This window comes from Carcharhinus amblyrhynchos, chromosome 21 (assembly GCF_965287045.1).
Source record: "Carcharhinus amblyrhynchos chromosome 21, sCarAmb.v2.hapA, whole genome shotgun sequence".
Classification (NCBI taxonomy): domain Eukaryota; kingdom Metazoa; phylum Chordata; class Chondrichthyes; order Carcharhiniformes; family Carcharhinidae; genus Carcharhinus; species Carcharhinus amblyrhynchos.
In genome coordinates this window covers 18,135,281-18,153,207 of record NC_137344.1, presented here as the reverse complement: position 1 = coordinate 18,153,207, position 17,927 = coordinate 18,135,281, and the positions used below count along the sequence as shown (strand labels likewise).

At 42.0% G+C, this 17,927-nt stretch overlaps 1 protein-coding gene across 1 annotated transcript in view; it reads left to right on the top strand.

The window, feature by feature from the left end:
* Positions 1-17,927, top strand: part of LOC145356666 (E3 ubiquitin-protein ligase rnf213-alpha-like) — a 164,179-nt gene that overhangs the window by 59,692 nt on the left and 86,560 nt on the right. The window contains exons 21-28 of the mRNA XM_080209532.1: positions 22-187; positions 3,069-3,236; positions 7,182-7,340; positions 10,157-10,734; positions 12,164-12,323; positions 13,618-13,835; positions 13,979-14,125; positions 16,855-17,013. Of these exons, the coding sequence (XP_080065658.1) occupies positions 22-187; positions 3,069-3,236; positions 7,182-7,340; positions 10,157-10,734; positions 12,164-12,323; positions 13,618-13,835; positions 13,979-14,125; positions 16,855-17,013 (1,755 nt within the window). The remainder of the gene's footprint in view (positions 1-21; positions 188-3,068; positions 3,237-7,181; positions 7,341-10,156; positions 10,735-12,163; positions 12,324-13,617; positions 13,836-13,978; positions 14,126-16,854; positions 17,014-17,927) is intronic.

The following is a 17,927-nucleotide window of genomic DNA, read 5'->3' as shown; positions in this document are numbered from 1 at the left end:
TTATTTTCTGTTGAATTTTAGAGCAAAAAGGAAGCTGAACTGCTCACAAAGTTAAATCCATGGAAACACCAAAAGTGTGCAAATGTTTTCTCGGAAATAATTGAAGAATCTGGGAAAAGAATGGAAAGCAGCAATTTTGGCTGTGTACTGAGTTCAGATTGTGCCATGCACTATTGTCTTCTACAAGGTAACAGTTGGCGTAAATTTAATTTGCTTTTAATTGGCATAAATACCAGACTTTGTTAAGATCGTTGAATCCCTACAGTGCAGAAGGAGGCCATTTGGCCCATCGAGTCTGCACCGACCACAATCCCACCCAGGTCCCATCCCCACAACCCCACGCTTCTACCCCAGCTAGTCTCCCTGCCACTTAGGGGCAATTCAGCATGGCCAATCCACCTAACCCATATGCACATCTCTGGACTGTGAGAGGAAATCGGAGCACCCGGAGGAAACCCACACAGTCACGGGGAGAACATGCAAACTCTGAACAAACAGTGACCCAGGCCAAGAATCGAACCTGGGCACTAGGCGCTGTGAGGCAACAGTGCCACTGTGCCAGCCTGGTGAAACTTGGTGAAAGTTCACTGTTCAGCCCAGGTGTTTTACTGTAGTTTGGCTTCATTGTCAGCTTCAAGCTTGTGTTTGGTGAAGTTTAAAAATGAGGCAGAACGAAAGAGCCACTCTGCCCTCTGGTGCTTCTTTGAAATATCTCTTCTCCAAATACTCAAATATTCCTTTAAATTTCTGTTCAGTGTTATGTGTCACTGCAGCATTGAGTCAGTTTGTGATCTCATGCCCTTTAGAAAGATCTTGCGGCAGTCAAATTGTGGCTGTGTGTGATTTCAATCAGGAAATAAGTGTGGCCGCTGAAAAGATTTTGTATTTAATTTTGGGATGTGGGTGACACTAATGAGGTAGTATTTATTGCCTATCACTAAGTTTCCTGAGAGCATTCAGGCTGGCAAATTTCCTTCACTGAAGTGATTGGGTTGGGTTTTTCACAGCAATCCAGTAGCTCACCTTGTTACTTTTTTATTCATTCATGGGATATGGATGTCACTGGCTGGCCAGCATTTATTGCCCGTCTCTAGTTGCCCTTGGAGGGCAATTGAGAGTCAACCACATTCTATGGCTCTGGAGTTAGATGTAGACACAGTAAAAAGTCTGACAACACCAGGTTTTAGTCCAACCTATTTATTTGATAATATTCTCACAAGCTTTCGAGGGGTTACCCTCTTCGTCAGGTGAATGGAGAGTTCTGGCCTCAGACAGAGCATATAAAGCACAGACAGTTTAGAGATTACTGATTAAAATGCGAATCCTTACACCTAACCTGCTGTTCAAGACCTGAAGTGGCTGATAATGTGAGTGGTAGGAGCACTGATCACAGTTTAAAGAGATGTGTATTGTCTCCAGACAGTACAGTAAGTGAGGTTTTGCAAACCCAGGCAAGTCACGGGGGTTACAGATAGTGCGACATGAACCCAAGATCCCTGTTGAGACCGTCCTCATGTGTGCGGAACTTGGCTATCTACCACTCACATTATCAGCCACTTCAGGTCTTGAACAGCAGGTTAGGTGTAAGGATTCGCATTTTAATCAGTAATCTCTAAACTGTCTGTGCTTTATATGCTCTGTCTGAGGCCAGAACTCTCCATTCACCTGACGAAGAGGGTAACCCCTCGAAAGCTTGTGAGAATATTATCAAATAAATAGGTTGGACTAAAACCTGGTGTTGTCAGACTTTTTACTGTGTTTACACCAGTCCAACGCCGGCATACCCACATCATGAGTTAGATGTAGACCAGACCAGATAAGGGTGGAAGCTTTCCTTCCCTAAAGGACATTACTGAACCAGATGGGTTTTTTCCGATAATTGACAATGGTTTGATGGTCATCAGTAGATTCTTAATTACAGGTATTGTTTAATTGAATTCAAATTCCACCATCTGCCGTGGCGGGATTCAAACCCTGGTCCTCAGAACAGTGGCTGAATGTCTGGATTAATAGTCTAGTGATAATACCACCAGGCCACTGCTTCCTATTATGGTGCTAGTCCTTAAATTACCATATAGAATTCAGTTTCGCCTCTAGATTCATTGCCAGAACTGTGAAACAATCTGGACCTTCTTTTAATCTTTATCAACTTCACCATCCAGACTTGTTGTCAATCAAATTCAAAACAGGTGACATAACCTCCTTCATTCCTCTATTTTATGCTAAATTGAACAGACAGTCCCAATACACAATAATCTTATAAACCTTGTGGCTGGCAGGCATGAGCAAACGACTAGAGTTTGCACCTTTTGCTACCTTTGGGCATAATGGTGGCACAGTGATTAGCACTGCTGACTCACAGTGCTAGGGACCCAAGTTCAATTCCAACCTCGGGTCACTGTCTGTGTGGAGTTTGCGCGTCCTCCCTGTGTCTGTGTGGGTTTCCTTCGGATGTCCAAAGATGTGTGGGTTAGGTGGATTGGCCATGCTAAATTGCCCCTTAGTGTTGAGGGGTTAGCAGTGTAAATACATGGGGTTACAGGGATAGGGCTTGGGTGGGACTGTTGTCAGTCCTGGTTCAATGGGCCGAGTGCCCTCCTTCTGCACTGTAGGGATTCTATGATTTACACTGACCCTGCTGATTTATTGGGGCAGGATTTATTGAGTTGTTGCTGTAGCTTAGAGAAAGAATTGGGATTAATAGTGGGCAGGACATCCACTCAATACTTCCTGATTTAATGATTCTAAAAATGAGTATGTTCTCCGCCCTTGCTGGTGAATCTGGGAAAGATCTTTCCACATTCTCCAGCAGATCAGGAAAGCTGGAGTTATTTTTTGGGACTGGTCCATCATTTCACCAATACTCTGAAAGTGAGAAAGCAGCACGTGACACAATTGCTTGGCAACAGTAATATGTTGGATTCCAAAAGAAGAGAGGAGAATGGTACAAGAGAATCCTTGAAACTCTACCTTATAGGTTTATTCCAATGAAACATTTATAGTGTCTTTGCAAATATATTAGTTACATGAATATAAATGATAGCTGATTGATTTGCTGATCTCTCCAGGTGACTGCAGTAAGCTTGATATCTCGGAGAAAGCAAGGCGTTTACTAAAAGATGCAGAGGACAGTTTTCACTTGGTGGTTGAATGTCTCTATCAAGGCTCTGTGAAGGTTGCTGACCTACAATTATTCAGAAACAAGGGAAAGGAATACATCAATTTATTTCAAGCGCGTAAGTTTGACATATAGAAGATTGTACCATTAACTCTGTCACAGCACTGACTTTATGAATATCTACATGCATATCTTTAATGGTTCCAGTGCAATAAACATTTTGATCTGCACATTCTCCTGACTCCTACATTAAAATATGGTGTAAGAGTCACTTTGACCAAGTGGCCCTCCCTCTCCTCCCAGCACCACAAAGAAACATTGCTTATTATTTGAATGATGGATATGTGTTTTTCTTTTCAGTGATCTCAGTTGTCATTGCAGCTAACAGGTCCTCTGGAGTTGCTATCAGATCCTTATCCTCTTATATTCTCTGTCTGGCACAGGGTAGACACCTCAACTGTTCAACATTAAAAGTATGCAGACTCTATCAGAAATAGAGAAAAGACCTGCTAGATTGTAGTTTCCATTCTGCCTAGATTCTGCTAGGTGGAGAGGGTTGTCTTTTTTTTTTGTCCATTCATTGGACGTGGGTATCATTTGCATGGTCAGTATTTATTGCCCAACCCTAGTTGTCCATGAGAATGTGGTGGTGAGCTGCCTTATTGAACTGCTGCAGTCCGTGTGGTGTTGCTATAATCATAGTTAGGAAGGAAGTTCCAGGATTTTGGCCCACAGACAGTAAAGGAACCAAGCTATATTTCCAAGTCAGGATAGCGTGTGGCTTGAAAGGGGGCTTGCAGGTGGTGGCATTACCATGTGCCTGCTTTCCTTGTTCTTCAAGGTGGTGAAGGTCCAGGTTTGGAAGTCGCTGTTGACAAAGCCGTGACAATTTGCTGACCAAGGCTGGAATGAGATCTGGAATTAAGTGGTCCTGATGTAACTCAAATTGAGGGTCAGTGAGTAGATTGTTTTGTGTAGCGACCTCTTGTTGGCACTATCGACAACACCTTCTGTCAGTGAGCTGATGATAAATGAGGCTGTAATTTGTTGAATTGGATTTGACTTGGATTTTATGGCCAAGACAAATTTTCCACTTTCTACTTTTGTGTGTCCTAAAAGTTAAGACTTTGCTATTTCAAGATGTCCTTTGCAAGATGCAGCGAATACATTACATTATTTGGGCATATTCTAAGGCTGCTGTTGGCCAACAATTCAATGTCAAAGGGTGATGGTATGACCATCTCCAACAGGTGACAGCCTAACCATCGCTCCTTGACATTCAATGGCATTACTATTGCTGAGTACCCCACTTTCAACATTTTAGGGTTTATGGTTGACCAGAATCTGAACTGGACCAGCCATACAAATACTGTGACGATCAGAGCAGGTCAAAGGTTAGGTATCCTGCGGCGGATAACTCGCTTCTGACTCTCCAAAGCTTGTCCACAATCCACAACACATAAATCAGGAATGTGATGGAATATTCTCCAGTTGTCCATATGAGTGGAGCTCCAACAACACTGTAGAAGCTCGATACCATCCAGGGAAAAACAACACACTTAACTGCCACCCGTTCTACAAACATTCAATCTCCCCACCACTGACAAACGGTGGCAGCTGTGTGTACTATCTTTCAGATGGACTGCTGAAACTCACCAAGGTTTCTTAGCCAGCACCTTTCAAACCCATGACCTTTACCATCTCGAAGGATAACAGCAGCAGATACCTGGGAACACCACCACCTGGAGGTTCCCCTCTAAACCAGTCGCCATCCTGACTTGGAAATATATCACCGTTCCTTCACTGTCGCTGGATCAAAATGCTGGAACTCCTACCCAACTGCACTGTGAGTGTACCTACACTGCAGGGACTGCAGTAGTTCAAGAAGGCAGCTCACCACCACCTCTCCAAGGGCAATTAGGGATGGGCAATAAATGCTGGTCTAATCAGTGACACCCATATCCCATAAATAATAGGAAAAACAATGGCCGGAATTCTCCGGTCTCGAACATCCGGCCACCGCTGCCAACGAGAATGGAGAATTTGGCTCTCAGCCAAATCTCCATTCTCTACAACAGGACTGGAGAATCCCAGCTGAGGGTGAGGTTGGAGAATCCAGCCCAATACATTACCATCATTGGCAGCATTGTATGTTGGCTATAGTGTTGATGAGCAAAGTGCCTGGCTATGGCCTGTATTCTGTTGCATTGTGTTCCAATCCCTGTTGGTGTTATAACTGGATAGGAAGATCCCAGAATGGAATCCTGGCTCAAAAGAACGTGACTTTTACTTTTTTTTAATAAAACATGGAGGAACAGAAAGCATTCAGCATGCTTGGTTTCATTGGTCAGAACATTGAATACAGGAGTTGAAATCTCTTGTTGAAGTTGTACAAGACATTTGTAAGGGCACACTTGGAATACTGTGTACAGTTCTTGTCACTATTATAGAAAGGATATTATCAAACTAGAAAAAGTGCAGAGAAGATTTATTAGGATGCTACCGGGACTTGATGGTTTGAGTTATAAGGAGAGGCTGGATGGACTGGGACATTTTTCTCTGGAGCGTAGAAGGCTGAGGGGTGATTTTATAGAGGCCTGTAAAATAATGAGTGGCATAGATCAGCTAGATAGTCAATATCTTTTCCCAAATGTAGGGGAGTCTAAAACAAGAGAACATAGGTTTAAGGTGAGAGAGGAAAAATACAGAAGTGTCCAGGGGGGCAATTTTTTCACACCGAGGGTGGTGCCTGGAATAAGCTGCCAGAGGTAGTAGTAGAGGCGGGTACAATTTGGTCTTTTAAAAAGCATTTTGACAGTTACATGGGTAAAATGGGTATAGAGGGATATGGGGCAAATGCGGGCAATTGGGATTAGCTTAGGGGTTTAAAAAACAGGTGGCATGGACAAGTTGGGCCGAAGGGCCTGTTTCCATGCTGTAAACCTTGATGGCTCTAACGGACCGTTAACTTAAGAAAAAACATTTATTAAACATGAAAAGTTGGATAATGATATAGTACGCTTCACTCCCTCTTTAGCTTCACAAATATATACAGATTTTACATTAACGCAGATTACAAAGTATATATATCTTCAGGTACAATGGTCTCAGTGACACAAAGTCTCTTTAAGCACACAGACTGGCTATGGTCTAAAACAATTCCTACTCTGAACCCAATTGAATGTCTGTGGGTTTCTCCTCCGAAACATCATCTACCCCTTCACTCTACACACATGCACTTGTACTCTGAGCCATTTGCCTCACTGAAACGCCAGCTTCCACGCAAGTGATTTCAAGTTTTTCTTTCAAAACAACACATGTTCAAATCTTCTTTTAAAAAAGGCTTTCCCTCAGAGGCATCCATCAAAGATTTGATTATAGGTTTTCCACCTTCCCTCTTCAGCACTTTTTCCTCTTCACAATTACTTTAACCAATAATTCCCAGACTATTAAAACAACATCAAATGTTTGATTTAACTTTGAAGTCTGCTTTCCCACTTTAATTGTGATCACTGCAGCCATCTCCTTACATCAGCCTTCTTCTCAGCTCTGCCTGTCTTTAGTGAACAATTGACCTCAGGCCTCTTGGAAGCAGCTCTTAATTTTTCTAGCTAAACTTTAGGGCTCTACACTTGTTTTCTTACCCATTACTCAAGGGTATGGGTTTTTTTCTAGCAAAGCTGAGAAGATGTTCCCGCTCTAACCTGCTAAACCTGCAAACAAATTCAGCTAAAATTAAATTCGGAAAGCCATTTTTATCTTTAAAGGGCCCCAGTTGCTAAGCAACAATTTCTCTTTCTGTAAGCTTTTAATGATTCTTAATGACATAACCCTCTCTAAGCACAATGGAAGCACAGTTTCATCTGAAATCAAAAACCTCCACACATAGAAACGCCTTGTCCATCAGGAATCTAACTTTGGGTTTACCCTTCCTTATACTGAAACACTAAACTCACTTAAAACTATACCTTATTTCTAATGTTTACCAAGACAAATATAAATCCTTTAAAACTAACTGTTTTCCTAGCAAGTGATAAACTGATGGTGTGTGCTTCATTTACAGAACGGAAACTCCCAGAGCATGAGAGCAAGAAATTCTTTCAAGTTGATGCTAGAAAACTGATATCAAAGAGAAGTGCAGAACTTGATGCCTTTCTAAATGAGAAAAAATCCATTGAATCACTAATAAATATGATTCAGCAAATTTGTGACACTATTACAGGTACGGTATTCAAACTTCTCTTTCTGAAGATGGTGTACGTATTACTTAAATAGCTGTTTGATAAATGAGACAAGTGTAGACCAAATAAATCCTGAGTAGTTGTTTATTTATTAATGATACATGAATATTTCAAACAAAAATAAAGCTAAATTTTTATGCTGATAATTACCAGTGATTGAGGTCGAGAATCCGAAGGAATAATCTGCATTACTGCTCACTATAATATCCGCTTACATTCTACAAACTCTGATATAAGCACATATTGTTTTGAATTCATAAGGAAAATACTGGCATTTTTACTGTGCTTAAAATTTCCCCATGAGAAATACTTCAGTTCTTTTATGACCTTTTTGAAGATTTATTCCAGGCCGGCTGTAATGGGCCAAATGGCCTTGTTCTTTGATGTCTCATTTTATAATGCTGGTTGAGAATATAATTGTCATTTGTGCCAGTGGCTTAAAAATTCCAGTTCATTCTTCAGAAGCTACTTTTTACATAAAGTCCAATCATCAATATTTTATGAAGTAAAATGAAATATTGTCATTATTGTAGTTTTCATAGCATAATGAAATATCCATGACCCATTGGGAAGAAAATGATTTTTATAAAAAGGAGTTCTTCCAACTTTGGCTCAATAATAATTATTATCCAGAATCCCTACAGTGCAGAAGGAGGCCATTTGGCCCACTGAGCCTGCACTGACAACAGTCCCACCCAGGCCTTATCCCCGTAACCCTGCTTATTTTTTTTAAGTTTATTTATTAGTCTCACGAGTAGGCACACATTACAATGCAATGAAGTTACTGTCAAAATCTCCTAGTTGCCACACTCAAGCACCTGTTCAGGTACACCAAGGGAGAATTTAGCAGGGTCAATGCCCCTAACCAGCTTATCTTTCAGACTGTGGAAGGAAACCAGAACACTCAGAGGAAACTCACGCAGACACAGAGAGAATGTGCAGACTCCGCACAGACGGTGAGCCAAGCCGGGAATCATACCCTGGTCCCTGGCGCTGTGAGACAGCAGTGCTAACCACTGTGCCACCGGCATGTATTCACCCTGCTGATCCCCCAACACTAAGGGTCAATTTAGCATGGCCACTCAACCTAACCTGCACATCCTGGGATGGTGGGAGGAAACCGGAGTACCTGGGGGGAAACCCTCACAGACAAGGGGAGAAGATGCAGACTCCGCACAGACAGTGACCTGAGGCCGGAATTGAAACCAGGTTCCTGGCTCTGTGAGGCAGCAATGCTAAGTACTGTGCCACTATGCTATGGTATTATTTTGGTCTAAATGGCAAAGTGACAATTTATTGTATCATCAACTAAGATTAGCCATCTTGTGTTCACTAATAACTGGGGCTGTCGTTTTCCTGCAAACTGTAGGCTAATGGATCTGAAATTTTCCCAGAAAGACATGTTTCGCAGCATTGGTGTGTCCAGGTTGACCACTCAGTACCTTGATATTTGAAAGGATTTGATTTGATTTGATTTATCATTGTCACATGTATTGGGATACAATGAAAAGTATTGTTTCTTGTGCGTTATACAGAAAAAGGATGACGTTCATAGAGTATATTCGGGAGAAGAAAAGGAATGGATACAGAATGTAGTGTTACAGTCATAGCTAGGGGGTAAAAGATTGACTTAAGGTAGATCCATTCAAAAGTATGACAGCAGCAGGCAAGAAGTTGTTCTTTTTTTCTAAGTTCATTTATTAGTGTCACAAGTAGGCTTACATTAACAATGCAATGAAGTTATTGTGAAAATCTCCTAGTCGCCATACTCCAGCGCCTGTTCGGGAACGCTGAGGGAGAATTTTAGCATGGCCAATGCGTCTAACCAACACGTCTTTCAGGCGTTTTTCTTAAGTCTTTCTTCAGTTGATTGGTACATGATCAGACTTTCGTATCTTTTTCCCGACAGAAGAAGGTGGAAGAGAGTATGTCCAGGGTGCATGAGGTCCTTGATTATGCTGGTTGCTTTTCTGAGGCAGCGGGAAGTGTAGATGGAGTCAGTGGATGGGAGACTGGTTTGCATGATGGACTGGGCTACGTCCACAACCCTTTATAGTTTCTTGTGGTCTTGGTCAGAGCAAGAGCCATATCAAGCTGTGATACATTTGTTTATTATTCATTCGTGGGACATGGGCATCGCTGACTGGCCAGCATTTATTGCCAGAAAAGATGTTTTCTATGGTGCATCTGTGAAAATTGATGAGAGTTATAGCAAACGTGTCAAATTTCCTTCACCTCTTGGGAAAGTAGAGGTGTTGGTGGGCTTTTTTAATTGTAGCATCAGCATGGAGGGACCAGGACAGGTTGTTGGTGATCTGAATTCCTAGAAAGTTGAAGGTCTCCACCATTTCCACTTCCTCCTCGTTGATGTCGACAGGGACATGGAGTGGGTGCAACAAGATTTAAAATAATACATCAGCCACAAGAACATACAAGGACTCAAAGTTTACACACCACAAAACAGAGCGATATTGGAAATTCAAATGCCCTTTAATTTCAGTGATTAACATTTTAGTTAAAATAATTTGTATGTTAGTTTTTATTTTATGGCTGCATGTTCCCCACTGTTCATAATAATTGGGTTGAAAACTACACATAACTTATTTTTCGAAGTATCTGTTGGAAGGTCTGCTGATTGATTGTAGATGTTGATCTAAAGTTCTCAACAATGTTGCCTGAACTGGAAATTAAACTGATTTAAAGTCTTAATTTGTTGAACCTAGATATTTGCAATATTCCTCAAATCTATTCATAACCAATGCTTTTGAAGAAATACCTGTGCTTGCTTGCTTTACAGTCACTGATGTAAAGTACCTTGAAGAAAAGTGCAAGGCCAATATCCAATCCATGAGACTCGATGAGCTCGTGAAGCCAAAGCCCTGGACGGACGAGGACCCTGAAACTCAGTCAACTCACTGTGTTAAATATTTTAACCTGAGTGGTGATGTTAAAAAGATGGCATCGATAATGCACAGGCTAAGAGAGAGCAGTGTTCTTCAAAACTGCTGGCTGCAAGCGGCAGAAAAATCTGGATCTGCGCAAATCACTTTTGACAAGCTGTATCTCACCATCTGGCACCATTGCTGGACTGACTTCACAAACCTTTGCGAAAGCACCGAGCAAGGCACCATAACGTTCCAGGAGATTGACAGGATGTTTTTCCATTGCCGGGAACAGCCTGATAAAATAAAGAATGAGTTATCCAACATGTTCAAAGCAGTAAAAGGAAAGGATTTCCCTGAGACACGGCTTGTTCAGATCAAACAATATTTTGCACTTCACCAAGCTGTTCATTCTGCCCGAATAATTCAAGACATAGTGAACGTGTTAAAGCTGCAGGGTGATTTCAGGAAAATTCAGAACCTGACAAAGATAGTAAGTATATGAGCTTGTAACTCTTTGTCATGTGCTCACTGGTAATTTGGCATCTTAGGCCTTTATTTCCAAAATAGGATAGATACGGGACTGGGCTACTGAGGAACAGGACTTTGTTGGTTTTGAGGAACAAGACTTAATTCCTTTGGTATTAGTGCTGGCTGGTAGTTTTGGCTTTTGGCTTGGGACGGATGTGCTTTGCTGTTTCTTGAATTCACGATAATCATTGAAGTTGAAGGATATCTCTGCATTCTCCAAATGTCAAAGGGATTCACCATGTTATTGTGACATACTTGCTGGAGAAGGATTAAATGTAAACAACAGAGGGCATAATGAAGGCAAAAATTCTGGAATCATTTCAGATCCAATCAAACACTAAGATGGCTGCAGGGCAGTGGTTCCCAACTTTTTCAGTAACATGGCACACTTCAATGGGACAGCCACTTTTTTTCAGATGAATTGATTGCTCATAACAGTCACACATATTTACATTTACTATGGTTACGGTCTTACCAGAGAGATTTGCAGCAAGCTAACTAAGGATCCAACGCATTAACGCTTCAAATCCAGCACAGAATACACTGTCTTCAACAGCGAGCACAGACAAATTTTCAAAATCTGCCCAACTTAATTATTTCCAACTATTCATAGCTTTAAACCTGTTCCACTCACAGCACTCGGTTCAGGCATCTAAATTTCACCCTTTCGGGTTCAGAATTGAATAAGCAGAGGAGTCAAACTGATCTATTTCTCCTCAGATCGGGGGATCTAAAATAGACCCAGCAAAGAAATGGGAATGTGTTCAATTTCGCTGCATCTGCTGGCTCATTTTGTCTTATTTTACCATCAGTAAAAACGCCATTGATTTCTATGATGACTGGTAAAAACTATCTCGTGACTTCCATTTCACGCTTTGGCTACCTGCGTTTAGAATGTTCATGTTTTAGAAGCAAAAGGCTGATACCTCACTTTTAAAGGGTTTGATGATTAATTTTCATGTGCTTTATGAATTGTAATTTTGGGTTGGATTGAATATTGTTTAAGATGAAACAGTATGTTTTGATTTACATTGATTTTCATAACCTTAGCACAAAGCTTCACAGCACGTTTGGACAGTTCTCACGGCACACCAATGTGGCACACCAGTTGAAAACCACTGCTGTAGGGTCTGTCTTGCATCGATAATTTATGAAATGCCGAATGCCCTTCTTTACTAACTTGAAGAAAATAAAAAGCACTGTTGATAATTTACCAATCATAAGGCAAATGATCATTAGTAACCATTGTGTGTTAACTTTCACACTTGTAGCCATTTACATGGATGATTCAGTATGAATCACACAACGAGATCAGGGGTAAAATTGCCCAGTGTCACTGTGAGCAGAAACTTTACATCCTTCAGTCAGTAACAGATATTTATTTTATTCAGAATGAAGACTCTTTCAAAGCACGTTCTCTGGATTACGTCGACCATGATTTAATTGAAACCAAAAAACTCTTGGTGAAAATTACTCCGGAATGCATAAAGTGTTTACAGGAATTTGTTCAAAAGCAGCCATTTGTAAACTGGGTGAAAGGAGCTTTGACAAGTAAGTAGAAATATCGTCATGTGATCTTTGCATTTAATTAGAGACGGAGATTGAGAGGGGACATGATAGAAGTATATAAGATACTGAAGGGAATAGATAGAGTTAATAGTGAGAGACTGCTCCCTAGACTGGGTACGAACACGAGAGGTCATCATTTAAGGGTGAGGGGGGAGAGGTATAATTTGGAGGTGAGAAGAAGGTTCTTTACGCAGAGAGTTGTGGGGGTCTGGAACGTGCTAACGAGTAGGGTGGTGGAGGCAGGAACGTTGGACTCGTTTAAGATGCAGTTAGATAGGCACATGAGTGAAACGAGAATGGAGGGATATGGTAGGGGCTATTAAATAGGGTTAAACCTCGGGAGACACCGGAAAGGCAGGCTGTAAGATTAATATTTTTGTCTTTATTCCACAGGTGGAGGTCCACCTCGTGTCAAACGAGGGGCATGCACACGGCGGGTCGTGCGTGGGCTGCTCTTGGAAGTTCCAGGAGTGGCCTAGTACTTCATGTCGGTGTGTGTGCTTGATCCTGGACCGGTAGACGGGCGCCGCAACAGCTCAGTGACTAGCACTGCTGGCTGTGCAGACACATGGATTTGGGCCTGTGTCTGTGGGAGTTTGCGCATTCTCCCTGTGGTTGCGTGGGTTTCCTCCGGGCGCTCCGGTTTCCTCCCACACCCCAAAGATGTGCTCTTAGGCTAATCGGTTTTTACCAAATTGACACTATTTCTTCCCTGAATCTGACTGAGTAGGGTTCCATTCGTAGACATGCAGGGTAGAATAGGTGTAGGGTGATGCGGCGGCGCGGGCTCGTTGGGCCGAAGGGCCTGTTTCCCGTGCTGGGTTGTTCTTTGTTCTTTGTTCTTAATTCTGGGTTTCCTTTGCGGCTGTGGATAGAATCATAGAATTCTACAATGCAGAAAGAGGCCATTCAGCCTATCGAATCTGCACCAACCACAATCCCACCCAGGCTCTATCCCCATAACCCCATGCATTTACCCTAGCTAGTTCCCCGACACTAAGGGGCAATTTAGTATGGCCAATCCGCCTAACCTGCACTCACATCTTTGGATTGTGGAAGGAAACCGGTGGACCAAGAGGAAACCCACATAGTCACAGGGAGAATGTGCAAGCTCCACACAGACTGTGACCCTGGCCGGGAATTGAATCCAAATCTCTGGCACTGTGAGGCAGCAGGGCTAACTACTCTGCCTCCCTCAATGACAGAGTTCTGACACATCTTTACTGGTTCTAACTTATTGCTGTCCTTTTCCCTTGTGCCTTTCTCTTTAACTCAGACCTGAGGGAAGTAAAAGTGTTTGTAGACCTGGCATCCATATCAGCTGGAGAAAATGACATGGAAATTGATCGGGTTGCCTGTTTCCATGACGCTGTGATGGGTTATTCTCCCTTCATTTACGAGCTGCAACAGAACACAGATTTCAAAGGTTTGGAGTCGGCGGTGGTCAAAATCCAAAAAGCACTTAAAAGTGATCCAAAACTTCCAGAAAAACTGGTGGGTACCTTGCAATGTTTTAGTTCTGACCCATGCAGTCATTGAGAGTCTGCACAATTATTTCAATTTGATGTTTCAGTTCTGAAACTGACCAAGACTAAGCAAAGCTGCGAGGTCCAAATTGAATTTCTTTATTTCTTCAGAGAGATTCCGATCGTTATTTGGAATGGCTAAAAACATTGAGGGAAAGTCACGGATCCGTAGAGACGTCCTCCCTGTCTCTGGCAGAAGCCATCAATCACAAAGGAATTTATAAAGTGGGCAACATTGAACAACCATGTGAAGAAAAGGTACTTGCACTTGAACAGATGGTTAGAGAAACCAAAGTGTAAGAGGAAGCTGTGGTGAGACTTCAGCAGTAGCAAGGTCAGATTGGGTTTGGCAATCCAAGGGTGATGTTGTCTTAGGTGGTCCTTAGGTGGGTGAGGTTGGATTATGTGGTTTTGGGATGACGCGTTATAATCCAGGTCAGAAATTCCAAAGTGTTTCATGTTGTCTTCCTGGATCATAAGTTGTGCAATTTAAATTTGGCTAATGTTAGCATGAGATGTTTCACTTCAGGTATGATTCAATTATATTTAAGACACGGGTAGATAGGTTTTTGATAGGCAAGGGGATTAAGGGTTATGGGGAGAGGGCGGGAAAGTGGAACTGAGCCACGACAGATCAGCCATGATCTTATTGAATGGCGGGGCAGGCTCGAAGGGCTAGATGGCCTACTCCTGCTCCTATTTCTTATGTTCTTATGTTCTAAATGGAAATTAGTAATAGCTTTTACCAATCACAAACAAAAAATAACATGTTATTGCATAAACCTTAACTACTAAATACTGCTCCAATACAACAAAATTTCCTTATAAACATACACCTGCCACAGATTTAGCACAGAAAATAAGAATGCTCACGGGATGCTGGAACTTAGACCTTTGGTTGGATTCTGCAGCTTTCTTAACAGACACACAGAGACAAGTTTGACGTCAGAACAGCTTCCCAAAACACCAGAATGAGAGACAGAACACTGCATCCAGCATGAAGCCAAAACACCTTCCAACCAAAACTGAAAGTGAATCCTTGGATTCCTCTGTGGAGGAACCACCTGACGTTGACTTGTCAATCGATCTTCCTACAGCACTTCAATAAACAAAGCCCCATTTAAACCATTTAAGCAGCAAAAACAGGACTTCTAAGCAGACAGCTCAGTGCCTGCTTATAAATGCAGAGAACATAATTAAAAATACCTTTCTTAAAGGTGCAATAGTGTCACAGATGATTGGGTGAGGTTGGGTTAGCTGGTCTTAGGATGGGGTTGTACTGGAGTGAGGCTTTCTTGGATAGGTCAGGATAATGCTGGAAATCAAAGCCCCACTGACAACACTTACCCAGGTCAGATATACCAAATGCCAAATGCTGAGCAAAAATTTCCACTACATTGACCCATCAGTGCGTTTCTCTCCAAATGTATTGGAACAAGCAAGGCTGAACTGTGCAGTTTTCTTGCATTTCTCCTATTGGTTATCATACAGAGGTAAATGTTGCACACTCAAATTCCTGGTATGGACTTCCACCACACAAAGCTCTGCACCAGTGGTACTGAAGATGGCAACTTATCTCACAGTCTTGCTCGTGGTTGATGATTCAACACAATTTAACACAGTTGGTGTTCTGGGTTGGTATCCAGTTGAGATTACATGCAGACATCCTGGTATTTCCACATGCAATCCTTCTATATGGTAGAAGTGACAAGGAAATTTCTGTCCTGGATTCACTTAATGGTGAAAGGGCAGTGTGCTAACCCATTCCATCATGGATGTCATCGATGACCCTGAAATAATAATCAAACAGGATTTGGACCAGAAGAGTCATATTGGACCCAAAATGTTAACTCTGATGCTGCCAGATTTAGCATTTCCTGTTTTTAATCTCTGTTTTATTTAATTTGCGTCATTATTCCCCTCTCTATTAGCACTGATTCCATGGATAGAATTCCTAGTCAAAGCCACTTGTGGTTCACTCACTGATCATAAGGTAGCTGTCTCTCATATCACCACCCCAAGTGATGAAGACAGATCATCTCAAACTGATGATAGCTCAACATGGATACAAGAGATGAAGATACACATTGCATTGCACAAGACTCTTACTTACTTACTTGGCTTGGTAGTTAGGGAGGCAAATGTAATGTTAGCATTCATTTTGAAAGGACTAGAATTCCAAAGCAGGGATGTACTGCTGTGGTTATAGAAGCTCTGATGAGATCAGATTTAGAATATTGTGAGCAATTTTGGGCCCCATATCTGAGGAAGGATGTGTTGGCCTTGGAGAGGATTCTGAGGAGGTTCACGAGAATGATCCCAGGAATGAAAAGCTTGACATATGAGGAGCATCTGAGAATTCTGGGTCTGTATTCGATCGAGTATCAAAGGATGAGAGGCGCTCTCAATGAAACTCACAGAATAATGAAGGCCTGGATAGAATGGATGTGGGGAAGATGTTTCCATTAGTAGGAGAGACTAGGATCTGAGGCACAGCCTCAGAGTAAAGGGATGACCCTTTAGAACTGAGATAAGGAGGAATTACTTCAGTCAGAGGGTGGCTGCATAATTCATTGCCACAGAAGGCTGTGGAGGCCAGGTCACTGAGTGCATTTAAGTCAGAGATGGATAGGTTGTTGATTGGTAAAGCGATTAAGGGTTACGGGGAAAAAGCGGGAGAATGGGGTTGACAAATTTATCAGCCACGATTGAATAGCAGAGCAGACTTGATAGGCCGACTGGCCTAATTCTGCTCCTATATATTATGCTCTTACATAGAGTGACAATGATATGAATGTTAACACTGATTAATCGCTGCACCATCATGTCCAGAGATGTATTTACTATAGGCTTCTGGCTGCACTTAAGAAATATGCTTTAATAAGGCATAAACATAAACCAAAATTTGCTGTGAAATGTACATGTCCTGGAGTATTCAATCGAAATTGTGTTGTGTTTCAGCTGAATTTATTCATAATCTTGTTTAGTTGTCACTAGAAAATGTCCTTCAGCTGAACCTCTTTGAGGACAGCACGAAAGAAATGAAGAAATACACATTGACAGAACTGAAGGAATTGCAAAACAAATTAATGTTGATGTCGGGCAAAAGAGAATGCGGAAAACAGGAGGTTGCCAGATTCATGGAGGTAAGGAAGTATTAAATAAAAGCACCCTGCAGAAAAGCATGGCTTCAATCTCAAAATTAAACAGGAAGATATTTTATTTACATGAAGACAATTTAATTGTGCTGTTTAATTCCAAAATTCTGCCTACCTTATTGGACCAAGTGAGGAGAAGGAAAAGAACTGAAAGCAACTTCTTTCCATCTATTTAAAGAGACACTCTTATCCTTCTCCAGATCAGCTGGATATAGTCAGAGGGATTTATTGGTACTGCTGGAGTCTATTGGCTTTTATCATGCACCACAGAGGGATCCACCAGGCTGGAGTTAGAAACTCTCCATCAGTGAATTTAGGGAAATCAGCTATGCCCATTTGAGAGTTGATCCAATTTTTCTGTTCCCAAAAGAGAAAATGCTGGAAAATCTCAGCAGATCTGGCAGTATCTATAAGGAGAGAAAAGAGCTGATGTTTCAAATCCAGACGATCCTTTGTCAAAGTTAAAAGGCATTTTCTCTTTGGGTTTCAGATTCCACAGTAATTTGCTTTTATCCAATTTTTCTGTTTGTCTGCATTCACTGGGGCAGGATCAGGTACGTTAGCCCCGACACTTGTTCAATCAGAGCTGAATTTAATGGCCACAGCACTAGCCCCACCCACTGGCCAGGAAGCTAGTGCCAACCCCAGTGTGGCCATTTCCAGAACTAGATTCATACACCGGGATTTTACGTCCTCACTCAGGTGAGGCTCGTAAAATCCCGCCCGAGGCCAAGGGAGAATTCCATTCTGCAAGCCGCACCTACCCCGATTCTGAGGCAGGTAAGATGGTAAAATTCCAATCATAGAGGTCTACAGCACAGACACAGGCCCTTCAGCCCAACCATGCCGCCCAGTTTTTAGCCACAGAGATTGGTTCTAATTGCCCGCATTTGGCCCATATT